General features: G+C 42.6%; 2 protein-coding genes across 3 annotated transcripts in view; both read right to left on the bottom strand.

Moving 5' to 3' along the window:
* Positions 1-2204: 2204 nt before the first annotated feature.
* On the bottom strand, positions 2205-7449 carry PHLDA1 (pleckstrin homology like domain family A member 1). The gene is made up of 2 exons (XM_052774309.1): positions 6772-7449; positions 2205-5919 (listed from the first exon to the last, which is right to left on the bottom strand). Exon 1 carries the CDS (start codon positions 7218-7220, stop codon positions 6777-6779), a length of 444 nt encoding a protein of 147 aa, XP_052630269.1. The 5' UTR covers positions 7221-7449; the 3' UTR covers positions 2205-5919; positions 6772-6776.
* Positions 7450-15174: 7725 nt separating this feature from the next.
* The window catches only part of NAP1L1 (nucleosome assembly protein 1 like 1), a 30806-nt gene continuing 20864 nt past the window's right edge, over positions 15175-25116 (bottom strand). For both annotated transcript variants that reach the window (XM_052774308.1, XM_052774307.1), the window contains exons 8-15: positions 24634-24705; positions 23834-23973; positions 21875-22020; positions 21770-21789; positions 20372-20494; positions 19326-19358; positions 18872-18922; positions 15175-15898 (exon numbers count right to left, since the gene is read on the bottom strand). In XM_052774308.1, the coding sequence (XP_052630268.1) occupies positions 15863-15898; positions 18872-18922; positions 19326-19358; positions 20372-20494; positions 21770-21789; positions 21875-22020; positions 23834-23973; positions 24634-24705 (621 nt within the window). In that variant the 3' untranslated portion in view covers positions 15175-15862. The remainder of the gene's footprint in view (positions 15899-18871; positions 18923-19325; positions 19359-20371; positions 20495-21769; positions 21790-21874; positions 22021-23833; positions 23974-24633; positions 24706-25116) is intronic.

Genomic DNA, 25116 nt, shown 5'->3' with positions numbered 1-25116 from the left:
CCTCACCCAGCAGCTGATGCCCCTTTCCTTGTAAATTCAGCATGTAGCATTAGGCCAAGACCCCACAAGGAGCTGAGCCCCATCGTGAGGTCCCAAGCAGCTCCCAAGTCCTTTGGGTGTCAGGACACCTTGAGGGGGTTTCAGTTCTTAGCAGGACCAAAGTCACCCTCTTCTGCTCTGCCCATCTTCAGCAGGGAAGGCACAAAGCAACGCTGTGAGCAGGGTGTAACAGCTGTGCGGTGTTTCCAGGGTCCTTACCTCACACATCAAAAATTCCCCAGTGGAAAGACAGAAAAAACATTATCACATAAGCTTTTTTTAAAAGACTTGACAGTCTTCACAACAGTTGATTAAAAAAAAAAAAAGAAAAAAAAGGCAAAAAAACACATGGGTAGGTGAGGAAAATCATTTAGGCACTTTCTAGGAAGGACCGAGATGTTCTTGCTTAGAAACTGGCAGTCAAAGAAGTAAAGGCTTTGGTTTGGTTCTGATTTGGGTTCAGTTACAAAGAAAATTGTTCCATTTCAGCTGTGCTGTGAATTCAATGAAATTGCAAGAAACCGTTCTAGTCTAGATTTCATTTCAGAGGGGAAGAAAACATTTAGATTGGTCGTCTTTCACATTTTATTTTGCTCAGAAAACATAGGTGTTATTCCCTGTTCTTATTCCTCTCGCCCTCATTTCATTGGAAAAGATGAAACACCAGAATGTCAGTGTTATCCTGATCACACCCCATCACTTCTGGCACAGATTATGGGGTTTCATTCCTGGGTTTTCTAAACAGAAAAAAGAGAAGCAGCCACCAGTTTTGCAAAAGGTCAAAATCTGTCTTAGTCTGGAATAATTCCTGTTGATTTCAGTGGATTTTGAATCAGGCCCAGATTTTATCTCTGTACCTCACATTGATCCCCGAGTTTCAGCATTCTTCCTATCCTACTTTGGATCAGAGAAAACTTTTGAGAAAACCCTATTAAGACAATATTGCCCACTAGGAAAACAACAGCCCAGTTTCTAGGACCATTTCATATGTACCACGAATACACGAGCAGCCTTATTTTATACCCTCTTAGTCAAAACTTAAAGCAGAGAAACATGTTTTCGATGCACCTTTACAAAGATAACACCATTGATGCAGGAGCAGAAACAACGACAAATTATTAAATTCTTGTTCTACGGCATTTATGCCCTTACAGAGATACTTATTTATCACTGTTATTAAAAGTTCATAAGGGACATCTCTAAAAGCTGTAAGCAACAGTGGGCCCTTGAATAGACAATAAATCCACAAATGCTTAATTGGCTTTTCAAAGCTGCCGAGCACCAGCGCTTGTGAGAGGTCAGCTCTTTAAGCCATCGTTTGCCTATCAAATATTAAGTTCAAATGCCTACATTCTGGATGGTTACTATTGAAAAGAGAACCTGTACTTGTTACAGCAATAGCCTTCTTACAGAAGAGGTTACTGACAGCTCTCCGGTGAAGGCAAACGGCACCGGTAAGTCTAAGTCAACGCACACTGTGCCACGAAAGTCAATACGCTATCAGAAGATGCTTAAAAATGAGGACCTGCTGCAATACAAATACACCTCGGGAGTTCAAGGCATGCGAAGGGCTGCAGTTCTGCGGAGACCCCAGAGCAGCAGAAGCCATTGCACATTTTTCTTGTCATACCTCATTTCTTTTCCCACTGAGCTAGAAGAGAACGGGTCGGAGGATACGCCGAATGGTGGAAGTGTTCTTTTTGGAGTACTTTCAGGTTGCTTGAAATTCAATCACAGTGCTTCAGGTACATAAAAAAGAGCAACAAGGCACATTTAATGCTGCATTTTATATTCCTAATGTCACACAGAGCGAGGCATTCACAGGTAAAGATTATGAGCCTGAAGTCTGTGTCCCAAAGATCTGTTGCATGTGGACTGTGACGCCCAGCAGAGTATTCCTGGAATTAGTAGGACTCTGTGGGTGCTCACACATCGCACCCAGCAAGGAGCAAAACTGAGAACTCTGAGCCTTGTAATTGTGCTATGTATAAAGATTAATTGGAGCATCTAAGTGGGTCTTTCTTTCCTTCAGAAGGTATCTACACAGGTTCAAGGTGTTCCTCTTAGGCCCTTAGACTGCCCTTAAGACATTGGAAAAGCTTAGAGCAGGCTTTAATCATAACAGATAACCCACCAACCAACCATTCCTTCAACATAGAGAGCTCTTTCAATAGATACCTCTTTATTTGAAATGGAATGCATCTTGAAAAATATGAAAAATAAATCACATCTCTCAGAAATCATTTATGAGTCATATTTACACACAATTTTTTTTTGACGACACCGATATTTCTGCTCACAATAGGATATGCTAGAAAACATTTGGTACATCACTGCAGCTATAATTCAGAAGCTGGCATTTGCATATCATGAACCTTAAAAAAGAGGAATTACTTCAGGATGTCACAGAGACAACATCCACTTGATCTTCCTTTTCCCCCAATTTCTAAATTTTCTTGGTCACCACAGCTTGAATTTTCTTGCTGAATCTGCCCCTTAATTGCCTTTTTTTTTTTTTTTAAGACATGTAATTTTGACCTCTTTATGAACAGACTGTCCACACTTTTGCTACCTATACCAAGCATTTGCCTGTGTGTGTTTTGCTGGCATTTTTGTTTATTCTCTAATGAATTTACTCCAGCCACATGCTGTTGGCTTTTTCTTTTTTGGTAAGAGGAAGGACGACCCGGTTTCTTTACTTGCAAAGTTCCAGTAAGATGGAGCATAATCTGCTGGACCTACTTTCATAGCCATCCCTTACAAGGCAGTGATGACAGTATTTAATCAAGTAGCTCCAACGAAGACTATGCAGTAGTAGAGGGGCAAGCCAAAAAAAGCCCAGAACTACCTCATTTATAACATCAAAGAATTTCTTGGTCTAAAATTACTATCAATCAAAAAAAAAAAAAACCCCAAAACCCCAACCAAACCAAAACCACCATGGAATTTAGAGCGTGAGAAAGTTGTCGGATCGTCCACGTCAAGACAATTTAGCCTTATTTATACTGACATGGCATGAGCCACACGGTCCGACTGTCCCCAGGGGACCCCAGCCAATTTGTTCCCATTCAGTTTCCAGGAGACAGTCCAGCAGTACAAGGGGGAGGTTTGATCCTTACCCCCATCCCACCAACTCAGGCTGCAGGCCCAGGAACAGCTCAAGGTGGATTTTGTGACGCGACCATCTCCCACGCTATGAATTTGCCTGACACCAACGTTTTTAAAGAGGTGACACAGCAGGCAACGACAACTGGCAAGAGTTTGCTGGTGAGCTACGTCAGACCAAATGGTTTTGAGAGCATCCTTCAGACGAACTTAAAACAAGAAACGTAAGGTGCAAGTGGGACATTGACCTTGAACCGGTGAAAAAGACCAGCAAATTCAAAACGAAAGCTGTTTTCTCAAACCTTAATGTCAATTATATCACTAAAATTGTCATCTTTCATTTTCAAAGTACAAATTCTTCCAGAAGAGCAGTAAAATTTCAGCTTTGGACTAGATCCATAGACTTGTGTGGCATTCAGGGGCTTGCATCCACTGAGGAGAGGAATATCTGCCTCTCCTAGAGAAATACGTGTGTCTCTGATCACATAGGAATTAATTTTCATCAATTACATTTATCCTTCAGTAGGCTAAAACGTATTTTAGTAGGTGAGATATCAGCGATACGTCTGTATATCTGAAAAGGTGTATTAGTTACTCAGTAAACTGTAATTAATGACTCTAAAGAGAGGAGCCAAATTACAAATTACTGTCTATTTTGTGAGTCTTTGACTAGCTCATTAGAGAATCCCCTTGCAGCTCTAACATCCAAGCGTTAGCAGAATGATAATGGCAGATGTACAGAGATGTGGAAATTGGCTATTATGATTGCCAAGACAGCGAATCTAATCCTAGAAGATGCAGGGCACCTTCGATTTCAATTAGTCTCAAAGTAATAACTTTGTTAGGACAGCTGCAGTCTACCACCCCAAGCTCGTCACGCAACCTCGTCAAGGGCCAGATCGGAAAGAAGCGCTTGGCAGTAACCGCAGAGGACCGCCGAGGTCCGGGCTTTAGTTCTGCACCACGACGCGTTTTGCACCTCTGGGTACGTGACCCCGACGCCCGGGGACAAGGAACAAAAGCGGAGGGCTAAAAGAGATCTCGACTTATTCCTTACAGGCCTGAGCTTAAGCTTAAGGTGCAGGGGAAGGGACAGTCATGTGCAGCAGCCAATTCCGAGATCTTCCTTTGAGCGTCACTTCAGGTTTTTTGCTTTAAACACTTCGAGAAACAGCTTGAACCGAGAATGCGGGGCTTTCACAGTCAAGCTACACCTCGGTTACACAAACAGAAAAGTCCTGGATGTGTGGCTTTAAAACATTTTGTTTACTTTCCTGTAACTTGTAAAGGGGCCAAAAGCTGTTTTCACCACTACGCTAGTTAAAATAAATAGCTCCGCGGCTGCAACTTTTTACCTTTAACCAGAGATAACGGGCCGCATCGCTCCGTCCGGCTCACAACCTCCCCGCTTCACTGAAGCCAGCGGAGCCGGGCCGTAGCGGCACACGAGGGGAAATCACCCGTCGCCCGAAGAGCCCGGTCCTCGAAAGCCCGCGGGGCTGCGCCTGGCTCCCTCCTCTGCTCCGGGGCGAAGAGCTCCCAGCCGCGCTCGCCAGCACCGACAGCCGGACTCCCACTGACTTTTAAGAGGCAGAGGAAGACACACCAGCTGTGCAATTAGCCCTTTGTTTTCCAACTTCACGGCTTCGTCAACGTTTTTAGAGGCGAGATCGCACGCCTCTCTCGACATCTGACAGTGCTAAAACACCAAAATTCATCTAGTTTATCTCAGCTAGAGAGCAACTTTCAGCTTATGAAAACTGTGACCAAAATAACCCATTTGCACACTAAGACATACGTAAAATGGATTTTAAACTAGGGGCTACTTTAATGCAAGACATTTAAAAACCGCCGTGAAAATTCGATGCAGGTTGAGAGCCCAGATCGCTTACAAACCGACCGTGCAGAGGGAGCCCTGAACTCGGACGCTAAGAAATGTTCACAAACACTTCTTGGCTCCGGCCCTCCAGCCTAGGAGCAAGCACATCCAAGGGGTAACCGGAATCCAACTGCGATTCTGTATCGCAAAAGAAGTTGGTCGGGTTCCCCTCCACTCATACATTAAAACAGATGGGTTTTAATCTCAGAATGACAATCAACGTTACCTTTTCGAATAACCAAGCGTGAATAAATTTTATCATCTTCCACCACGTGTGGCATTTTAAAAGAAAATCATTTAAAACCCAGACTATAATTGTTATTCTCACTTGAGAGAATAGTTTTCAATACGCAGTATGGGCTTCAGCCAAATTCCAAACCTCACATCACATTTTCCATGTTAGTGTAATACAGTGTGTTTTGGGTAAAAAATGAAAAACTCTTTTGTCAAATTGCACACAGCTGAACTACCCAGAACTTTTTAGTTCCTTTAGGAAGCTAACATACATGCTGGTTTTTCCCCTCTGCTTTTTAGATATGGCCTACATTCAGAAATGTCTTGCAAAATAAGCCTTTAAAAAAACAAAACGAAACCAACCAACCAACCCTAATAAATAAAATAAAATACATTAAAATAAAGTTACGGTACATCATGTCTCCTAGAAGTCCCATCACACCAAAGGATCCTTTCCAAGGTTCATAAATAATCGATTTGAAATGCTTGTCGGCACCGAGGGCGGCAAAGCAGCAGCAGCAGCTAGCTGGGGTTCAGGATGTCGAGCCGCTTCTCTCCAGCCTACCCCCATCTCCGGCGTTTGCCCAGTTTTTGACCAACTCAAGTACGTCCGCGACGAACGCGCTCAGTCCCGCTTCCCCGAAGCGCTTCCTTAGCTTCACCTGCAATTAAGAGGGCACAGCACGAAGGGCAGGCGGTGAGTGGAAGAAGCGATGCCCACAGAAGGTTCTCCCCCTTCCCCGGCAAACGCACCCGCGGGGTCGGCTCCAGCCCCGGGGGCACCCGGTCCCGGAGCGGGGTGCCGGAGCAAAGGGGGATCCCGGAGGGTGGCAGAACAAGGTGCCGGAGGGAAGGGGGTCCCGGAGGGCTGCGGAGTGCTGGGTGCTGGAGGGAAGGGGGATCCTGGAGGGTTGTGGAGCGGGGTGCCGGGTGCTGGAGGGAGGGGGTCTTGGAGCGAGGTGCCGGAGGGATGGGGAGGTCCCGGAGGGTTATGGAGCAGGGTGCCGGAGGGAGTGAGGCTCCCGGAGCGCTGCAGAGTGGGGTGCGGGGCGCTGGGTGCCAGAGGGAGGGGGGTCCCGGAGGGTTGCAAAGTGGGGTGCTGCAGGGAGGGGGTCCCGGAGGAAGGGAGGGGGGTCTCGGAGCGGGGTGCCGGAGGGAAGAGGGCGTCCCGGAGGGCCCCGGAGCGGGATGCTGGAGGGAGGGGGTGTCCCAGAGGGTTGCGGAGCAAGGTGCTGGAGGGAGAGGGGTCCCAGAGGGCTGCAAAGTGGGGTGCTGCAGGGAGAGCGTCCCGGAGCGGGGTACCGGAGGGAGGGAGGGGTGTCCCGGGGGGCCCCGGAGCGGGGTGCCGGAGGAAGGGGAGTCCCGGAGCGGGGTGCCGGAGGGAGGGAGGGGGGTCCCGGAGGGCCCCGGAGCGGGGTGCCGGAGGGCAGAGGCGGTCCCGGAGGGAGGGGGTGTCCCGGAGCGGGGTGCCGGAGGGAAGAGCGGGTCCCGGAGCGGGGTGCCGGGGTCCGTACCTGCCCTAGGCGGAGTTGGAGGCGCTGCGGAGGCGGGGGCCGTGGGGCTGCGCCAGGTGCTGCTGCTTCTGCCGGGTGGAGCGGACGGCGAGGATGGCCTGGCGGTTCTTGTACTGCACCATCTGCAGCGTGATCGCCGCGTTCCAGCCCTGCTCCTGCGCGCACCGAAAGTCGATCTCCTTCCCCTCGGCCATCACCACCGTGAAGTACACGTACTTGCCCTTCCGCTCCACGCAGTCCACCGTCTTCATGTTGGAGAAGTGCAGCTCCTTGATCTTGGCCGCCGGCTCGGCCGGCAGCGGCTGCTGCGGCGGCGGCTGCTTGGGGGGGATGAGGAGCAGCCCCTCCTCGGTGAGGATGCAGCGCTTCTTCTTCCAGAGCTGCAGGAGCCCGTCGCTCCTCTTCTCCAGCACGCCCTCCTTCACCGCCTTGCAGCCGCTCTCCAGCATCCTTCTCGCATGGGCCGGCGGGGCCGGGAGCCTCCGCCCGCAGGGGCTGGGGTCGGGGGGCAACCGGCACCACCCGATGACTCTCCGCCCCGCACCGGCTCCGAGGCGGAGGGCCGGGACCGCCCCGGCCCGCAAGAAGCGGAGCGGCTGCCGCCCGTACCGCGGCGTGGCGGGGCGGTGCGGCGCGGCTGTGGCTGCGGGCTTTTTTTTTTCCCTCCCCTCGGCTTTTGAAGGCTCTTTTTTTTTTTTTTTTTTTTCCTCCTCTTCTTTTTCCCCTTTCCCACCCCGGAGTGACACCCAGCGGAAAAGGCGGCTCCTCCCGCCCAGCAGCGGGGATGCCCGGCGCTGCCGACGGCGCGGCCGCGGAGCGGAGCAGAACGGCTGCCCGGCCCCCCCCCGCCTCCTCCTGAAGAGCGATGGGAGGAGGAAGGCGCTGGGGGAAGGCTTTATATTTTCTTTATATCTTCCCCCGCTCTTCTATTTGCCCATTTTGCGCGGCAGCCTGCCTTTGCTTTCCCCGGGGCGTTCCAGCGGTCGTTGTTCGGAACAAACGTCCTCAGCCTCCTTCCCCCGTGGGGAAGGACACCCCGCCCGGTCGTGACTCAAGCCCAATGAAAGCGGTGTCAGTTTTCGGCAACACCCCGGTATTTGAGCGATCGCCGCTCCCTTGAACAAAGGAGAGAGCCCGACACACAGCCCGGGGCAACAGCCCTGGCCCCACGCTGTCGCGACTGTGCCGCGGAGAAGCAGCTTCTTACCGTATATATCAAATACATCTTCTTCACCCGCGGCAGCAGTCTGAGTAACGGCTGAAGGAAGCAACAAGCCATATCACTTCCCCAAGGAAACCCTAGAACCTCAGTACCTGGAAATTTTAAAAGTAGACTAGGAAAAAAAAAAACAAAACAAAAACCCAAACCCCAAACCCAAACAAACTGGCAAACAGCTAAGACCATTTTTCTTGTTAATCTGCTTTGTTGCCACACATTTGCTTATTGTTTGGATTCTGCCCTGAGGTTAGCTTTTGAATTCATTTATTTGAGTAGAAAAGTGACCTAAGGTTAACATTAAACTATTTTAAGCCCTTTCATGTATTAGGTGTAAATCAAAAGCCCACAGAACTGAATTTGGCTGACAATGCCAATGTAAACTGAATGCTGGAAGTTTCATACTATGTTTGAGAGCACTGGTTTTTTGAACATGTATTTAACATGGCCATAAAAAACCCCCAAACTCCCCTCACAGTAATCTTGGCAGCTAGGAAGCAAGTCATGTGCTGTAGCATAGGTCAGTGGGAGGACGTTAGAAAAAAAAAAAAATCAATATTAATGATAGCTTTAAAGGAGTTTCTCTCTGATAACATTTTAAAAAGGATTTCCTCCTATAATCTTTTCCTCTTGAAGTTCAAAGTTGATTTTGATAAATCATTGAAAGGTAAACAATTAAGGTAATAACAGCAATTAGAATTATTTAGCTGTTTTACCTTTCCTGAGGTAACTGGAAGACACTCAAATCAATAACAAAGGCAACTTGCTAGCCACAAACCGAACAAAAAAAGGAGATGAACACTCATTTATCTAAAGAATAGTCCCTTCTCCTTAGAGCTTAATATATACCCTAGAAGATACAGGTCATTCTCACAAACATCTTATGCCTGTTTTAACAGGGGCACATGCTAATTTTCAAGAGATCTGAACACCATTCACGATTATCTCAATCTGCAGTTCATCGCCATTTGAACCTAAATTCCCCAGCGCAAATATTTGCATCTTCAGCTGCTGCTGCACGTACAAGGAGCCTCACACACAGCTCCAGCGAGGTAAGAGAATCTCCTGCCTTTTCACCTGACGTGTTTTGCATCCAATTCACTGCTGATTAAGTGCGTCACATGAGCAGAGATGTAATTTTGAAGTTGTCAAACTAAAACATAAACTGGTTAAAATGTATTCATCTATACCAAACAACTTAATTAAAATACTGAGTTTATGTAAGGCATAGGACATTGAACTAAACCTAGAGAAGACTAATTTCTAATAATTCACCTGTTCAGTTTTGGTTCCTGCTCCGTTGCTGTAAGAGAATAGCTGTTTGCTTCCAAGTAAACGCACTAGCCAGTAGTATGGAAACTTGCATTACACTTAGGAGTCCCACACGTTATTCTGCAACAAGCATTCAAGAACTCCCCCCCCCCCCAAACACTGCACTGTAACACTTAAAGACATTAACATGTAATCTGTATCTGTATGTTTTAATGTGAGCTTTTTTGCTGGTTCTCAGTGCCAACAGTAATTAATCAAAGGAAAAGTGAGACTAGTGTGGAAGGCCAAAGATTTTCATCAAATATACAGGAAAAAGGGACTATATTCATTCTACTTTGGCCCCATGGCATAAAGCTCTCCGAAGTGTTGAATGTCAGATTTTTAACCCAGCTCTAAACACTGACGGACATACTCTGCTAATGTATAGACTCACAACAACAACTGTTTATTCCTGGTGAAATTCACCTAAGCATGTGATCAGAAGTAAACATGCAAAACATCCATTTAACACTTGTACTCTGTAAGCCAACAAATATTAACAGCCATTTAAAATACACTACATTTGACCAAAACCACCCGATCAGCCAAAAGCTAGGAGACTAGGGTAAGATGAAATACTGACAGTTTCATGGCAAAAGAACAAGATAACCCAATTTAATTGTGCAGAATTTGGCAGTAAAGGATAACAAACTTCATTTTCCTAGATGGAAGTCAAAACTGAACTTCTGGAAATGTTTCTTACATTAGTGTTTTGTAAAACCACATTCAACACAGTTAAGCACACTACATTATCCCACTGAGATTTTACCTTACTTTTCTTTAAATATATATTTAAACCATTGCAATTATATTAAATGTTCCATGCCCGCTACCTTTACTGAAGTTTCACTAAATACAACGCATGTTCTGCATCCCTTCCTCCTGAAATATCTGATGTACAGATGCCTCCTACTGTCAAATCTGAAATACTACAACCTGAAAAAACAGAATCTCATCCCTGAAAGTCTCTACACCAAAGATGCATTTATCCCTTACTGAATTTTTCCTTTTCCATGTTCAAAGTTGATACTGGTGGCAACAGAAATGTTTGGCTGTTAAATACACTGGTCTCCTATATCATAACCTCCCTAACTTAGACTCAAGTAGTTGAAATTTTGTATGTGTAACCTTAATTAAAGAATAATTAAGCTAAGAGTAATTAAAGTGTTCTTTTTAAACCCTGAGGCAAGCTAAACATTGTTTGGGGAAGCCACCATGAAAGACCAAAAAGCCCATAATTTTACCAGTGTTCTCCTGGGCAATGCATCTGCAGACAGCAGCTTGACACCAACTATCAACTACTAGTTTCAAAGGGTCCTAAACCCATCCAGAGTGACAATCCGTAAGCATCAACATTTCTTCCATTACTGAGAAATGGCTAAAACAGGAAAAGGTCTAAGAGGGAAACCTAAGGCAAATATGAGCTGGTCATTGCTAGACAGAAGGAAAATTAGGAAAAAAAATAGCCAAGGGTTGAGAAATACATGACAAATAGACATGCTGCAATGCGTGATTAAAGCAATTAGTCAATAAGTGGTTACTTCTTAAAGTATTTTCTTGACCTTTACCATCTCCCAGTAATTTCACTGGAACCTGCTGCTGACCGAACACTGAAGCACTCACTGAACCTGTGATCTGGGGGGCAGATGTTTCCTTTTATAAACTCCATCTCACAGACACCTGTATATACCCCACAGTAAACCAGGCATAAATAGATGAAAGATTTACCATAACTATCAACCACGTTGCCCTGGGCCTTAGCATTCCCTATAACCAACCCATGGCAGTACCAAACAAAGGAACTGTGTGCAATGCACAGACTATTGGCTTTGCAGCTGCTCCAGCCCGGCTTTTTCAAAGTCCCTTGCACTTCAGAGATAGCAGTCTTCCAAAAACATCAAAAAGCACTTAAGCACACATTGTAGAGCAAAGCCAGCCTGTAAGAGGGTTTAAAAGTTTCTCAGCTTTGACCACCAGAGTAAAACATGCTGCGAGTTCTGAATATACCGACTGCTTCTCACCAACTGCAGGGTAAACATAAGTTTGGGCAGATATTTGCAACACTCGGAGCATACAGAAGCCAAGCTCACAACAGCAAAGTTCAGGAGCTAAGCCCTCTGCAGCTGCAGACAGCTCTTCTTGTCAACCCAGCACTCTTTAGCTAGACACCTGTGAAAACAAGAAGAGCCCTTCTGCCACATCCCCACACTCCTTGTGCACCCACTACTGGTATACACCAAGCAGACCCAAATGTGGAATAGCTTACCTTTTGCTTGGTGTGCTCTGCCTTGCCTGCTTTACTTGCTCTAATTTTCCTACAAAACCTGAGACACAGGCCACATGGAAGACTACTAGGTCTGAGCAGAGGTCTAACAGGAGGATTTGATGAGTGATGAGAAATCTTATCCGACATGCCATGTGGACAAACTTCCAACTCCTCTCGATAGCATACAGAAGGCTTACTATTTCCAGCAGATGGATTTATGCTCCCTTTAGGTAAGCATTAGTAATTAAAAGTCTTTACTTCAACAACCTCTTGAAAACTTGCAGGGAACCAGTGCATCTCAAACAGAACTAAGCAGTTAAGAAATGAAACCCAGTGTGGTAGCAATGACTTCTCTGACCCGTACAATAAAGTCTTGGATTGGAGGAGGCTACATCTACAGAAGGAAGGAGGAAGCACTGTAGAGCCGAGTCTACCTACTCCAACAGCGGTGCGGCTCTAGCCCCAACCTAGCAGGCCATTAAGGCCACTACATACAGAAATGACTTCATTATCAGACCGACCCCTTTGTACTGAGGGGTTTAGCATTTTATTTCCTTAGGCCACCGAGTATGTCAGGACAATCCTCCTCCCCAACACAAGGCATCTGAGAGGCAACTGCTGCACAGACACCTTTGGAAATAGAAAGTGTCTGGCAGACATACGCAAAGAGATGATTAGCTTCAGTTCCCTACTAATTTCTGAATCAGGTCTTCAACAACAGGCCTTAAAACACAGTGCAAGTTTAAGTACCAGCTTGAAGACAAAGATGAACACATTCAACTCCTGCAGTTTTCTATATTCTGCTGTGGTTATTTTTCATTTAACAAATATAAACACATCATAATTAGAATATCTGCTACATAGCTTGGGAAACATCAGTTTCAAGAATCCAGCTAGGAATCTCAGCTTATGAAGCTAGTTAGCTGTAGAAGACATTGGTAATAAGCATTGCTATGCCTAGTGTTTAAATAACCCAAGGTAACACTTTTAACTGCACCTGACATCGCCCTTCTCCAGAATATAAAAAAAACCCCTTACAAATACTAAGCTTAAATCTGGTTTACTACTTTATTTTAGAATACTGTTTTATTTTTTTAACCATTAACAAAGTTATACCAGAAGGAAAACTCTTTAGTGCTACTGTAATCTAATCCGCATTTGCTGAAAGTGTATAATTACCAAGAAGCAGCCCTCTCCATCAAGCACAAGCTCTGAGTACCCTTCCCTCTCATCCAAAGTCTCAGTTAATTCTCCTACCTCTTTCTTCACATTTTTCCCTAAGATAATTCTCCCTTCAATGCAGTAACAAAAACTGGACAGAAGACATCATTTACATGGATCTTAAATTTTGGTGCAGTACTTCAACAACTGACCAAGAAATCGTATTTCAGTGACACATTTGCCTAGCCTGAACTTGTTAACAACAAGGTAACTTATCTTCCTCAAACACTGAATGAACAGTTTTCTCTACAGCTGGTATAAATCCATGACAAGTGAAAAGAATGAATCAATACTCCAATCAATGTTGAAACTTTAATGTTCCTGCTACATACTGCCTTTCAGAATTGCTAAACAAGAATGTTGTTGATCACAAAACTACATTAAGCACCAAAACAGTATTTATTTAACTGATGCCATAAGAACTGGCACCTCAATTTGTACGATTATATCCTTCCTTTTGCTGCAGTCTGGAGAGCACAAGAACTGCTGATTTAGAACTAGCAAGTCAATCTAGAAAGAAGCTTACCAAAAAAATCTGTCAACAGAGATGGACTCATTGCTCTGGATCTTGCAGGCTGCAGGTGAGCTTTTGACATCTACCAACTCCCCTTTTCAAATATTGTATCCCATTGTACGATATGAAGATATTAATGAGAAAGCAATCAAAACACAAGCCAAATTTCTTAAGAACAGTGACTTCTGAAATTCATCGGGCATCTTTTAACAGTGCTTTCCCTTTTTAAAATACAGTTGCCAGATGCCATTAGTAAAAATGGGCTAGATCTAAGTAAGGACTTCAGATACTTTTCATGCCCAAAAGTATTAATGACTGCTCAAGCTCATAACTTACCATCAGTTTGGTCTCCACATGCCCTGAAGCTCAAGTTTAGACTTAATCCTGGCAGACATTCAGAGAAGAGACTAAGTGATACCAAAACACCTGGCAGGGTCAGTGCCTCAAAGGATAAGCATATTCTGTCAGGATTTATGTCATCACAAGAACACAGCCACATCTACTTTAACACACAGTTAACGGAGAATGTGATGTTAACCTTTCATTATTGTGTTTTTCTACGCTATGGGTTACCTAAAGAACACTTAAGAGCACAGCTTCAACAGTACTGTTTTATATACAGCTACAGATAACAAGAGCTCCTTCTCCCAAATCCATTAATATCTAGAGAGGAGAAAGATGAAGCCTGACAGGGATTCTGGAATTAAGCAGTGTGGTATTTAAGTCTTCAAGGACTAAAAAAATAAATTAAAAAGGATCAGTTTAGTCAGAGCACACTAGACCACCTTCCTCACAGGGGGGCTGAGGATTCAGAAGGGCACTTGGGATAAGCTTCATTCTGTATTACTTACCTACTCTCCAAGCAAGAGACATGCTAGAGAAACTCTTCCACCAGCCCCATCCTCGTGTGGCTGTTGCCTCCTGCTTGCCCTGCTCTTTTCAAACCTTTAAACCTTTATGACTAAGTCACTATATCGGGGGGGGGAAGTAGCTACTGCAGAAATAGATCCATGGCTAGGCTGGACATTTCTTTCCAACCCTGTGAGGACCTTCCTTGTCCCTCAAAAAGTTATCTGGTTACTTGCTTAGAAGATCAGAACTTCTACAGTTATGTGAAGGACAAAACTGCACGGAGTACAGTGGTATCTTACTGACTGGGAAAATTAAAACGGAAGACATCAGTTCATAGTCTCTTCAAGCTGAGTGCATTCAAATCCACATCTCAAGAGCACCTCCACTGCTAGCCTAGAGGCAAGGTTAGTATGAGAAAGATCTTCTAGCCCATGTTTCAACTGACAACGAACATCCAATATGGAAAAAGCACAAACCAGAACGTGCAAACATAAGCATAGCAAACAGGACATTAGGTGAGGAGAGAGGAATTCCTTGGGGTTTGTTTCCTCTGTAGATGCTTGATACAGTGAGTACAAACTAGAATATAGCTAAGTGTTCTAGCACTCCCTTAGGCTGCAGGACAGATTTTGTTCAGGACAACCTAGCTCTGCCTACACAGACTGGAAATCCAAGGCACCTTTCTTGGCTCCAGATTTCATACTAATAACTAATGCCTTAGTCACGCACGGCAATACTGAAGTCCTTTATCAGATCTAGCCCCACTTCTAAAAACTTCTCTTCTCAATATGGCAGTGTTGACCAATCACTGAAACACCTAGCTCAGATTCACAAGCATCACACTGCAAATGGAAAGTGTGGATCAAACTTTCCAACTATTGTGTTTGTTTTTAAAATGCTATATGATTTACTTTTCAGTAACTCTCAACTTTTGTGTCTAGTAAAAAGTGAACTGCAGCATGAAAGATATGCCTTAGCAGTTTACACATGCAGATACAAACATCATAATAAAACAAGACTAGCTTCTGAAAATACTAGGTTTTATTCACACCCCAGTGGTAAACAATAACCTTAATATGATGACTAGGTTTCTTTTGTAGATCACTATGTCACATAAAATACAAAACCCATAGCATAAACAAGCTGACAGTTATGAATGTTTAATGTGGTCTCGTTGGAAATTAAACAAGTTATACTAGTCTTCTCAAGTAGTCAAATTCAAAATGCATCATCATCTCCTAGTTAGTACAAGTCACTGCCATTTCTATAACAAAGTAATGAAGGCACAGCTAGTGCAAGCAGACTTAAACCCGTTCAAACTACTGGGCTGAAAAATACTTTGGTTGGTTCTTCAGGAGAGAGTTTCCTCTAAGCAAATATTGGTCTCAGTTAACAGTTCTGATAATCTTCACAGCTGCAGTCTAATAGCTACATGACAAAGACTTCACAAGAACCAAACTATGTAGCAATGAATTAACATTCATGCTTTAGGGGATTTACTGCATTCTACATATTGGCAGAAAATTATACTGTTAAAATGCTAGGTAGATTGAACCTACATTTTAAACTGGTTCTTATGTGTTTGATTTCTTTTTTTAACAAATTGGTTACTTAATTCTACCGAGATACAAAACATAAGGCTGTAAGTAACTAATAGTTGTGTTTAGGCTATTACAGTGCAGGTAATCCTCAAGGCCACATACACACTGCTTCACTGCTGCTTGCATTCTGCTGGGTTTTGATCCTTCTGTTGAGAAAAAAGGAAGTATCAGTTTACAGATATCAGTATTTTAAAAGAACTATTAATATTGCTAAGTATACTTTCTCAAGTTGCAGTAGTCAAATTCTTCCTTCATCTTCTCCCTTAAAGTAATTGCCTAGTATCAGTAATACTGCTGGTTTTGGATGTGGCAACACCCACAATGCATTTATTTTGGCTTTTATAGTGTATAGGTATGATCCAGAACAAAAAAAAGTTCAGAGCTAAGTGCAGTGGGATACTCTGAAAGACACTAAAACTGGAAAAAGGAGGAGAGTTATGCATAGTAACAAATAACCCAGCTCAGAAAAAGCAGCCAGGCCTTCTACACAGTTTGAGGCAAAAGAAACTTCCTGTGGCCAGTAACAAGGGCGCAGCCTTACTCCAAAATCCACTGTAGAGCAATGCATGAAACACCAAATCATAGTATGTTCTTAACACTCTGGAAACATCTTTTGCAATAAATTCCAGTTGTTAGAAAATTCTAACATGGAAAACTTCTTCTGTTCTATTGAAACAGACAACCAACAATATCTCACAGTAATATAGGAATTCAAGGAAAAGGCTTTCTGGGGGCAGAGTTTAGCTGCAAGTTTTACTCCGCTACCTTGGTCTGGGGTCTGGATAGCTATTCTAGGACCACAGTGCTTTAATAAATTCAGCTGGCTTTCAGCCTGTGATCAGCTTACAACTATTTATTCTTATGTCGATACACTGTAGAACCACTACTGCCTCTAGCTCTTTGGCAGTTCTCTCTGAAACTGAGCATACAGTCTTGCCCTTTCTCAGTTCTGTTTAGCCTAGAAAAGCAATGTGAAATGGTAGAAATAAGAAGCCCATCTTGTAGCTGTTTCATTTCAATTTCAAAACTGTCTTTAATAGGAAGCAATCTGAATACACGATAGCAGATGAAACATCACCAACAGGCTATACGTTTTGATTAACAGTTCTATACCCTACACCTTTCTAGGTACAATGCTAAGATTATGTAATTCTTTCAACAGTACTTTGATTGTAGCTCAAACCATCCCTTCTGAAAAATATGCTGCCTCCTTATCTGAAATTGCAAGCACATTTCACAGCAGACATTTTTAGTTCACACAGACTTCATTTTCATGACTGCAACTTTCACCTACCACCATCAGATGCTTTCAGGTGGCCAAATGTACCTTTCACTCAGCTAGGAAAAGACTACAAATTGAGTGGCTCACAATCACTTTTCCAGCAAACTGAGCCTGACTAGTGATTTGCCCTTCCCATGGAATAAGAAAGCTGCCAGTTGCTCTTCGCCTTTCACATATTAGTACTTGGCTGTAGATGCATTCCTGAACATTGACTTCTGCCACCTCAAGCAATAAAAGACTTGCTATTATTTACCCTGAAAAAGCCTTAGTTTTGTACTCTTCTGGGAAAATCTGTGCTGGAGTCAGTGTATTGGGTTTGCATGGCAACGTTTTGGTAGCAGGGGGGGCGGGGGCTACAGGGGTGGCTTCTGTGAGAAGCTGCTGGAAGCTTCCCCTATGTCCGACAGAGCCAATACCAGCCGGCTCCAAGACGGACCCGCCGCTGGCCAAGGCCAAGCCCATCAGCAACAGTGGTAGTGCCTCTGGGATAATGTATTTAAGAAGGGAAAAAAAAAAGTTGCTGTGGCACAGAAACTGCAGCCAGAGAGATGAGTGAGAACATGTGAGAGAAACAACCCTGCAGACCCCCAGGCCATTGAAGGAGGGGGAGGAGATGCTCCAGGCACCAGAGCAGAGATTCCCCTGCAGCCCATGGGGAAGACCACGGTGAGGCAGGCTGTCCCCTGCAGCCCAGGGAGGTCCATGGTGGAGCAGATCTCCACCTGCAGCCCGTGGAGGACCCCACGCTGGAGCAGGGGGATGCCCCCGAAGATGGCCGTGACACCATGGGAAAACCCATGCTGGAGCAGGCTTCCTGGCAGGACCTGTGGTCCCGTGGAGAGAGGAGTCCACGCTGGAGCAGGTTTGCTGGCAGGACTTGTGATCCCCCATGCTGGAGCAGTCTGTGCCTGAAGGACTGCAGCCCATGGAAGGGACCCACGCTGGAGCAGTTCATGAAGAACTGCAGCCCACGGGAAGGACTCACATTGGAGAAGTTCGTGAAGGACTGTCTCCCATGGGAGGGACCCCACGCTGGAGCAGGGGAAGAGTGAGGAGTCCTCCCTCTGAGGAGGATGAAGCAGCAGAGACAACATGTGAGGAACTGACCGTAACCTCCATCCCCCATCCCCCTACACCACTGGATGGGAGGAGAGAGAGAATTCAGGAGTGAAGCTGTGCCTGGGAAGAAGAGGTTGGGGGGGGGGGGGGGTGGTGTTGTTTTAAGATTTGGTTTTATTTCTCATTACCCTCTGGTCTGATTGGCAATAAATTAATTTTCCCCAAGTCAAGTCTGTTTTGCCTGTGACGGTAATTGGTTGAGTGATCTCTCCCTGTCCTTATCTCAACCCACAAGCCTTTTGTTGTATTTTCTTTCCCCTGTCTAGCTGAGGAGGGGGGAGTGATAGAGCAGCTGTGTGGTGCTTAGTTGCTGGCTGGGGTTAAACCATGACAGTCAGCTTGTGACAAGTTCCCAAAAACTGAACCTGGATTAGGTAGTTCTCCGCATGTCCTTACAACCATTATAGAACATTCTCATCATTAGCAGCAACTTGCTGCAAGACAAGTTTAGAGAAAACCAAGCCTGACTAATTTCAGTGGTCAAAGCCAAAAGTTACTTTTACAAAACAATTCTTGGAGAAAGAACTTTTTAAAAAGTTGCTCTACCAATATTAGTCTGTCAGAACTGGGACTGAAACAGCCTCAGCCAAAACAATCACCATAGGAACTACTGATTAAGTACTTAAACTAAAAAAAAAAAGAAATCAAGATTTAACCTACATAAAATTTCAAGCGTGTATGCATACACAAACTTCAAACATTCTTTTTAATTCCTTACTTTTGGGTCATAATCAGGATCATTTTCTTCATCTGCTTCTTCTTCCCCCTCCTGAAAGAAAGCACTTGTTTATATTTCTCTAGCTTATCCACATTCAGCTTCCTAAGCCATTTTCAAGACAATTAAGATTAAATTATACTCTTAAATACATTCATTACCACTTTAAGTTATGCATATTGTATTAGCTTGCCCTCCATTAAGCACATCATCTTTTGACATCAGTTGCAACTTAATCTGTACGACACCTTAGGGTTGTCTTCATTTGGTTTGGTTTTTTTGTTTGTTGTTTTCGTTTAAAATATTCACCCTAGATCCACAAAATGATGTGTTGTATCTTACATTCATAAGTACTAAACTTAAGTGTCCAAAGCATTCAAAAACTGAAGGAAATCTTATTCCAGAGAACAAACTACAAAAGGGAAACTACTTAAATCAAGGCCATTTGTCAACTTACCTCATCATCTGCCTCTTCACCTTCTTCATCATACTAGGAGAGAAAATAAATGGTTTTGACAGTCATAAACGCAGCCATTTATGGCTCAAGTACAGCCACGTAACTCAAGTAGGTGCCAGAGGCCACACTGTATTGTGCTCTACGAGAACTTCCTATATCTGACAGATTTAAAAACACTTTTTGCATGAGCAATGTTCAATCTCTTAAGCTACGCTCTGGCAGAGAAAACTGTCTACCTTAAGTTCCTCACATGCAACACTGGAAGAACTTATTAGACTGTGATAAGAATTCTGGCCAGTAGGGTGTCTCAAAGCCTAAGGCAATCTGTACAGTCGGTCACTTCCCTCTTCCATCTTCCCCAGCCAAGGCTTTGGGCTAAGGGCTACCATTTTACATTCTAAAAATTAATTTTAAGGCAGGACTTATCTATCTTAACTGTCAAACTGTCCTTGTTTGTGCAGAGGCAGGGGAGAAAAAATATGTTACCCTTATAAAGTTCTGGGGTTTTGTGGTTTGTTTTTCAAGCTTAGCTCCTTTAAAGCACTTAATTCAAGCTTTTGCAGAGCTTGCTTTGAATATTTTGGCATGCTTTGAATGTGCTTATCTATCATTTTCTAATAACGGTGAGCTCCTGAAAGGATCAAGCTTGAATCTCAAGGAACTTGGTAGCCCAGCATCACTGTAAGCACAAAGAACAGGGTGAGCAGCTAGAAAAATAGACTAATTTGTTCTCTGGCAGCTCATTACAGTTCTATCAAAGTATTGGGTACGCCACCCTAGGAATGCCTTATACACAAAATGCTACTCGGACATCCTCTAAATGTTGAGCTTCTACCACTACTTTTGCCACAAAACTCTGAAGTCACTACTTCAAAAATTAATTACTTTCACACTGCTCTTCACTGAACACTCTAGGAAGCTCAGCTGAGCTAACATTGATCTATCCCATTCTAAGGATATCAACATTATAAGTCAGAAATTACCCAAAGTCTTTAAGCAGCATTATTTCAAAGTTTTTGAGCATTTTGAAAGAACTTTATACTTACATCATCATCATCATCTTCAATAGCTTCTCCTGTAAAGTACAATACTGATCGGGGGACTATACGTTCACGCAAGAAGTGACCTATTTCAAAATCTGCAGCAAGGATTGCCTCAGCATCATCGTCCTGCATAAAACAACATTATTTCCTAAACCATAAGCTGGTAACTACTTTTGACACAAAAACATTTTTGACACGAAAACATGTTGCACAGATGATGTGGCCAGATTTATACAAATCCCATGTGATGACTTTTTTGGTTCAGGACTTGCTTTATAGAATTGAAACTGTGGAGCCAAGTTTTACACTTTAAACAGCCTACCTGCATTATGCAGTGGCAGGTTGCTTCTTCAGTAAGCTTAATTACACAAAATTCTGCAGTTTTAAGTTTTAGACTTCCCCCAGCCCCGACTTGCTTTTGTTCTAAGTAGAAAAATTGTTTAATAACTCCCATAGACTTTCAATTTGTATGCACAATACCCTTAAGAACTAAACACCAGCCATATGAGGCTATCTAATTAAAGATTTTACAAGCTACTTCTGATTCCTGCAGTGTATCTCCTCCACGATTCCCATTAAACAAGCTATTGGGAAGCACCTGAACACCTAAAAATGCTCTCTGATCCAACCACAAGTTTTCATTCCTTTTGTTTACACCATGTGTTCTGCTGTCTGCCATCTCAGAAGTTACCTTCAATTCAAAAGGCTACTGTTTTGTGGTTTGTTTTTTTTTTTTTCCAATTATGAACATACAGCTTTTGCTGTCCATGCCAACTGGAGTTCTAACAGCATGCTTCTGGAGGCTTTAACCAGATTTCCCACTCAAGCTGCATAATGTATTCAGCACTTAAGTGTTTTTGGTAGTTTTTCTCTTTACAAAAACATGGCTTATTGCCACAGAGTTTTCTACTAGTGAGCACACAGAAGAATAGGCTCTTGCAGTTTTCTGTTCTTGTTTTACTACTTTCTCCAAGAGTTAATAGCTTGGGAAATTTTTCACAGCATAAAATACAAACCAGATACATGCAGCCATTAGAGAAGATCACCCAAACAATGCCCGAAGGGAGAGACTTAAACACCACCCATTAGACCAAAGGCTAATAAAAAGATCACTACATTTGTACAACTGTTAACAATTCACATGGTAGCTTTCAGGAAGGATAAGCTGCTGAAGTTTACTAGCCTGAACTCTACCATCCAACAACAAATACTCCTTCTAATAAAGAAAACTCAAATAGATACTATTCATCACAAGCATTCTCAGTTAAATACAGAAACAGTTAAAGCTGAAGCTGTTTAACAAATTCCTAAACAATTTCAGCAAACACTTTGTATACAAAAGCATGAATTCTTCTACTGGTGTTTCCCCTCCACCTCCATATTTTAAACAAGCCAACTTACCAGGTCTCCACTTTCAGGAACTGTAGAAAAAAAAAAAGAAGAAACAAGTAAGTGAAGTACATACTACATTTAAAGTTAATGCAGATAAACTAATGTTCAGTTTACCTTCAGGAGGACTAAAGAAGTTGAAGAATGAGTCATTGGAAACAGTTTTTGTCACTGTTCTAACTGTTCCACGACCCTTATGCTTCTGCTTCTTCTTAATGGTTTTCAAAGTAACATTCTTTCCTTTTTTCCAGTCTATTTGGCAACTGAAGAGGAAAGAAACAAAAAACCCAACCAGCTGCAGCTTAATACTATTCCACTTAGTCTCAGTAGATACCTGTAACATCACAACTGCAATGAATACAGTGAATATAAAATATTAAGGTAGTATTTATTCAGTGCTATCTTTTCATTAGTTTATACATTGAGAACAAGAGTAACAGGTTCATTTTAGGATTGAAGTGTTTTCATCCAAAACTTTCTCCTTCCCCACTCAATCTCTGAAATAATTACCAATTTTCAATAGCTACCAAGTTCTACCTACTTTCCTATCAAAGAATAGCATCACACCATTTTTAGAGCTACCTATCCATTATAAAGTAATGTCATATTTAGTCACATTAGTGGTAAGCCATGGTTTACCACACATTGTAATCAGCAAGTCTTTAAAATAATACATCAAGCAGGTGCGTAGATTTTGGTTGTTTTTTAGCTGTTTGCAGGCTTTTTGCCTTCTTTTGTTTTGTTTGTTTTGGTTTTTTGTTTGGTGGGGTTTTGTTGGGGGGTTTTTTTGTTTGTTTGTTTTGGGGTTTTTTTTCTAAACTCTGTCCTGTTTACAGAGCAAAGTCATTCCCACAGGCTTGTCTCACACTCACAAAGAATTCTGGGGACATTAAATGAAGAAGTGGTATCAATAAGACTGTTTGCATTTGCAGAAGTTTCTGATTAGATTCCTTTAAAGACTCAAAGGAAGGGGGTGAGTTGCTTTGGGATAAGAAGAGACTCTTAATTAAAACACAAAACAAGGGCTAGGAATAAATCACTTTCACAGAAACAGAGTGTCATGTTACAGTGATCTCTGCCAGGATTTATGCTTTTCAAAAACAGCCCAAACTGAGAAAGACAAACAGTTTGATCAAAGCTACTCAAGCATTTAAGATTAAACCTTACAGGACATCTGCAGAAATATATTATATTAAGTGACTGGGAAATGAAGTGGTAAATAAAAGTCAGTATCAGTAACTGCAGATTAATATATGGGTAAAACCAACCCTGACTATGCAGTGATAGGCTGTAAATTAGTTGTTTTCACTCAGAAGAGCAGTCAGAACATTGAAGAGACATTAACACGAAAGCAACTGAACAGGCCATGATGCATAGAGCCCTGATCTACCCACAAGGTTAATTACACACAACTCTGGTTTCTCTCGTCCTTCTATTTACAAGAGAGACACATAAAGAATAAAGAGATTTAGCGTGAGGAACAACAGCTAATTTAAAACAAAAGACACCACTGAGAAAGGAGTGTGACAGCTCTTTAAAACCATGAGAAACCTGGAGTTAATAGGAGATGACTGTTCTCCATTTCTCAACTAGATCAACTGAAAGACACTGAGGCAAACATTCAACACGTATAAAACAAACTGGACAACTGCAATATAGGAAGTAAAACTGGAACAGACTTCCCAAAATGCTGCATGTCAGAAATATAAAAAGATTAAAAGAAGTGATCAAACAAATTTTGAAAAAAGCTATTAAGGCCTACAAAAAGATAACATGATCCACCTTCCAATTCAGCCTTAGTGATGGCAGAACAGTATTTCTAGATAAATACTGATTAGATTTTTTTATTTGTGTGCATATATAACATATACTTACAAGTTATATTATATAAACTTATACAGTTTTATATATTATATTGAAGTTACTGGAAAACACTAAAAAACTCAAGTTGAACCCAGTGGTTTATAGGGTAGCAGTATCTTTTCCAGTACCTTCCCAAGACGCTGTAAGTCTACAGTTGGATAGTGCTAAGGAAGAAACTGTTACATTGCCTTGAAGTTATTTATTAGCACTTACCCTGTACAACCCATGATTTCTGGTCCATCAAAGGAGAAGGGATCAGAATCATCTGGCTCTGACCTCATTCTATACGTCTTTGTCAATACTTCATTTGTGAAGTAGTCATTTGGTTCAAAATGAAATTCTAATGTGAAACTCTTAAAAAGAATTGCAGAGCAACAAGTTTAGCAATTTAGCAAAGCATACCTTTAATTTCTACATACCTAAAATCCAAACCCAAAAATACACATGCAATGGAATATATCCATCTCCTCCAATACTGAAGAGGTGTACATACGCAACTTATTCTAGAATTTGCTGCCCAAGTTGTACATTAAACCTTCAAATGTCTTCTGTTTACCACGTTGATCTTGTGCTTTTTAGTTAATATACTGCTTGCAGTAACGACACAAGATCTCCCAGTGTACCGCTGTCCTGGTGCTAACATAGAGAGAACTAAATTTAAAATTTTAAAACTTAGCAAGCTATCTGATTTCTGGCAAGGAAATTATATCCTATTATAACAGTTATACAAAAAGTACCTGAAGGTATCAAAATGTAAAGGTGAAACTGAGTCATCAGATATTAAGCCCAAGTTATTAACTCGTCAGAATTTGAAGGTTAAATTAAGTATAAATTCATTCACATGGTACTGCAAGACTAGTACTAGTCCTTGTACTGTTTTTCAGAAGACCAGAAGCAGCTGCATATTTCTCATGATTGCCGTAAGACAATTGGCTATCACAGACCATGCTATTAATATACAAATAAGTCTGAAGATAACACAGAAGTAATCTTGTTTAATAGGTTAAACTAACCATAGGCTGTCCAACTTCTGAAAATTTCACTTTTATATCTTTTAAGTGTTTCAGGATAGGTTCATCATGTTCCTGTAAAGAAAACACAGTTTATTCCATTTTCATAACATTAAATTGTACACAGACTTAAGACCCTGCAGAGATAAAATGCCATATTTAGAATGAGTTTTACATAGGACAAGAACCTTGTTACAGCACTGAAACATTTTCACAAACATGACCAGCAGATGGCAACAATGGCTGTACAGGGTTTCCACTGCAGTACACAATCTAAGTCCATGCAAACACCAAGTATAATTTTTAGCAGTATCTAGTACACATCTCATACACATGCTGCTGTAAGCACATAAAGTGTATTAGTAAGAAAATAAGTTCAACAAAAAACACACTAAGAAGGTATTTCAGAGTGCTCTGTGCTCTCAGTTGAATAAAGTACCAGAGATGACATCCAAGTACTTGTGCCGTTTTCGCTCTCCAGACACA

This window comes from Harpia harpyja, chromosome 23 (assembly GCF_026419915.1).
Source record: "Harpia harpyja isolate bHarHar1 chromosome 23, bHarHar1 primary haplotype, whole genome shotgun sequence".
NCBI lineage: Eukaryota > Metazoa > Chordata > Aves > Accipitriformes > Accipitridae > Harpia > Harpia harpyja.
The sequence above is the reverse complement of the archived record's forward strand: the minus strand, read 5'-3'. Positions and strand labels throughout refer to the sequence as shown.

Coding starts and splice junctions, on each gene's coding strand:
- PHLDA1 (XM_052774309.1), bottom strand. CDS start 7,220: ATGCTGGAGAGCGGCTGCAAGGCGGTGAAGGAGGGCGTGCTGGAGAAG.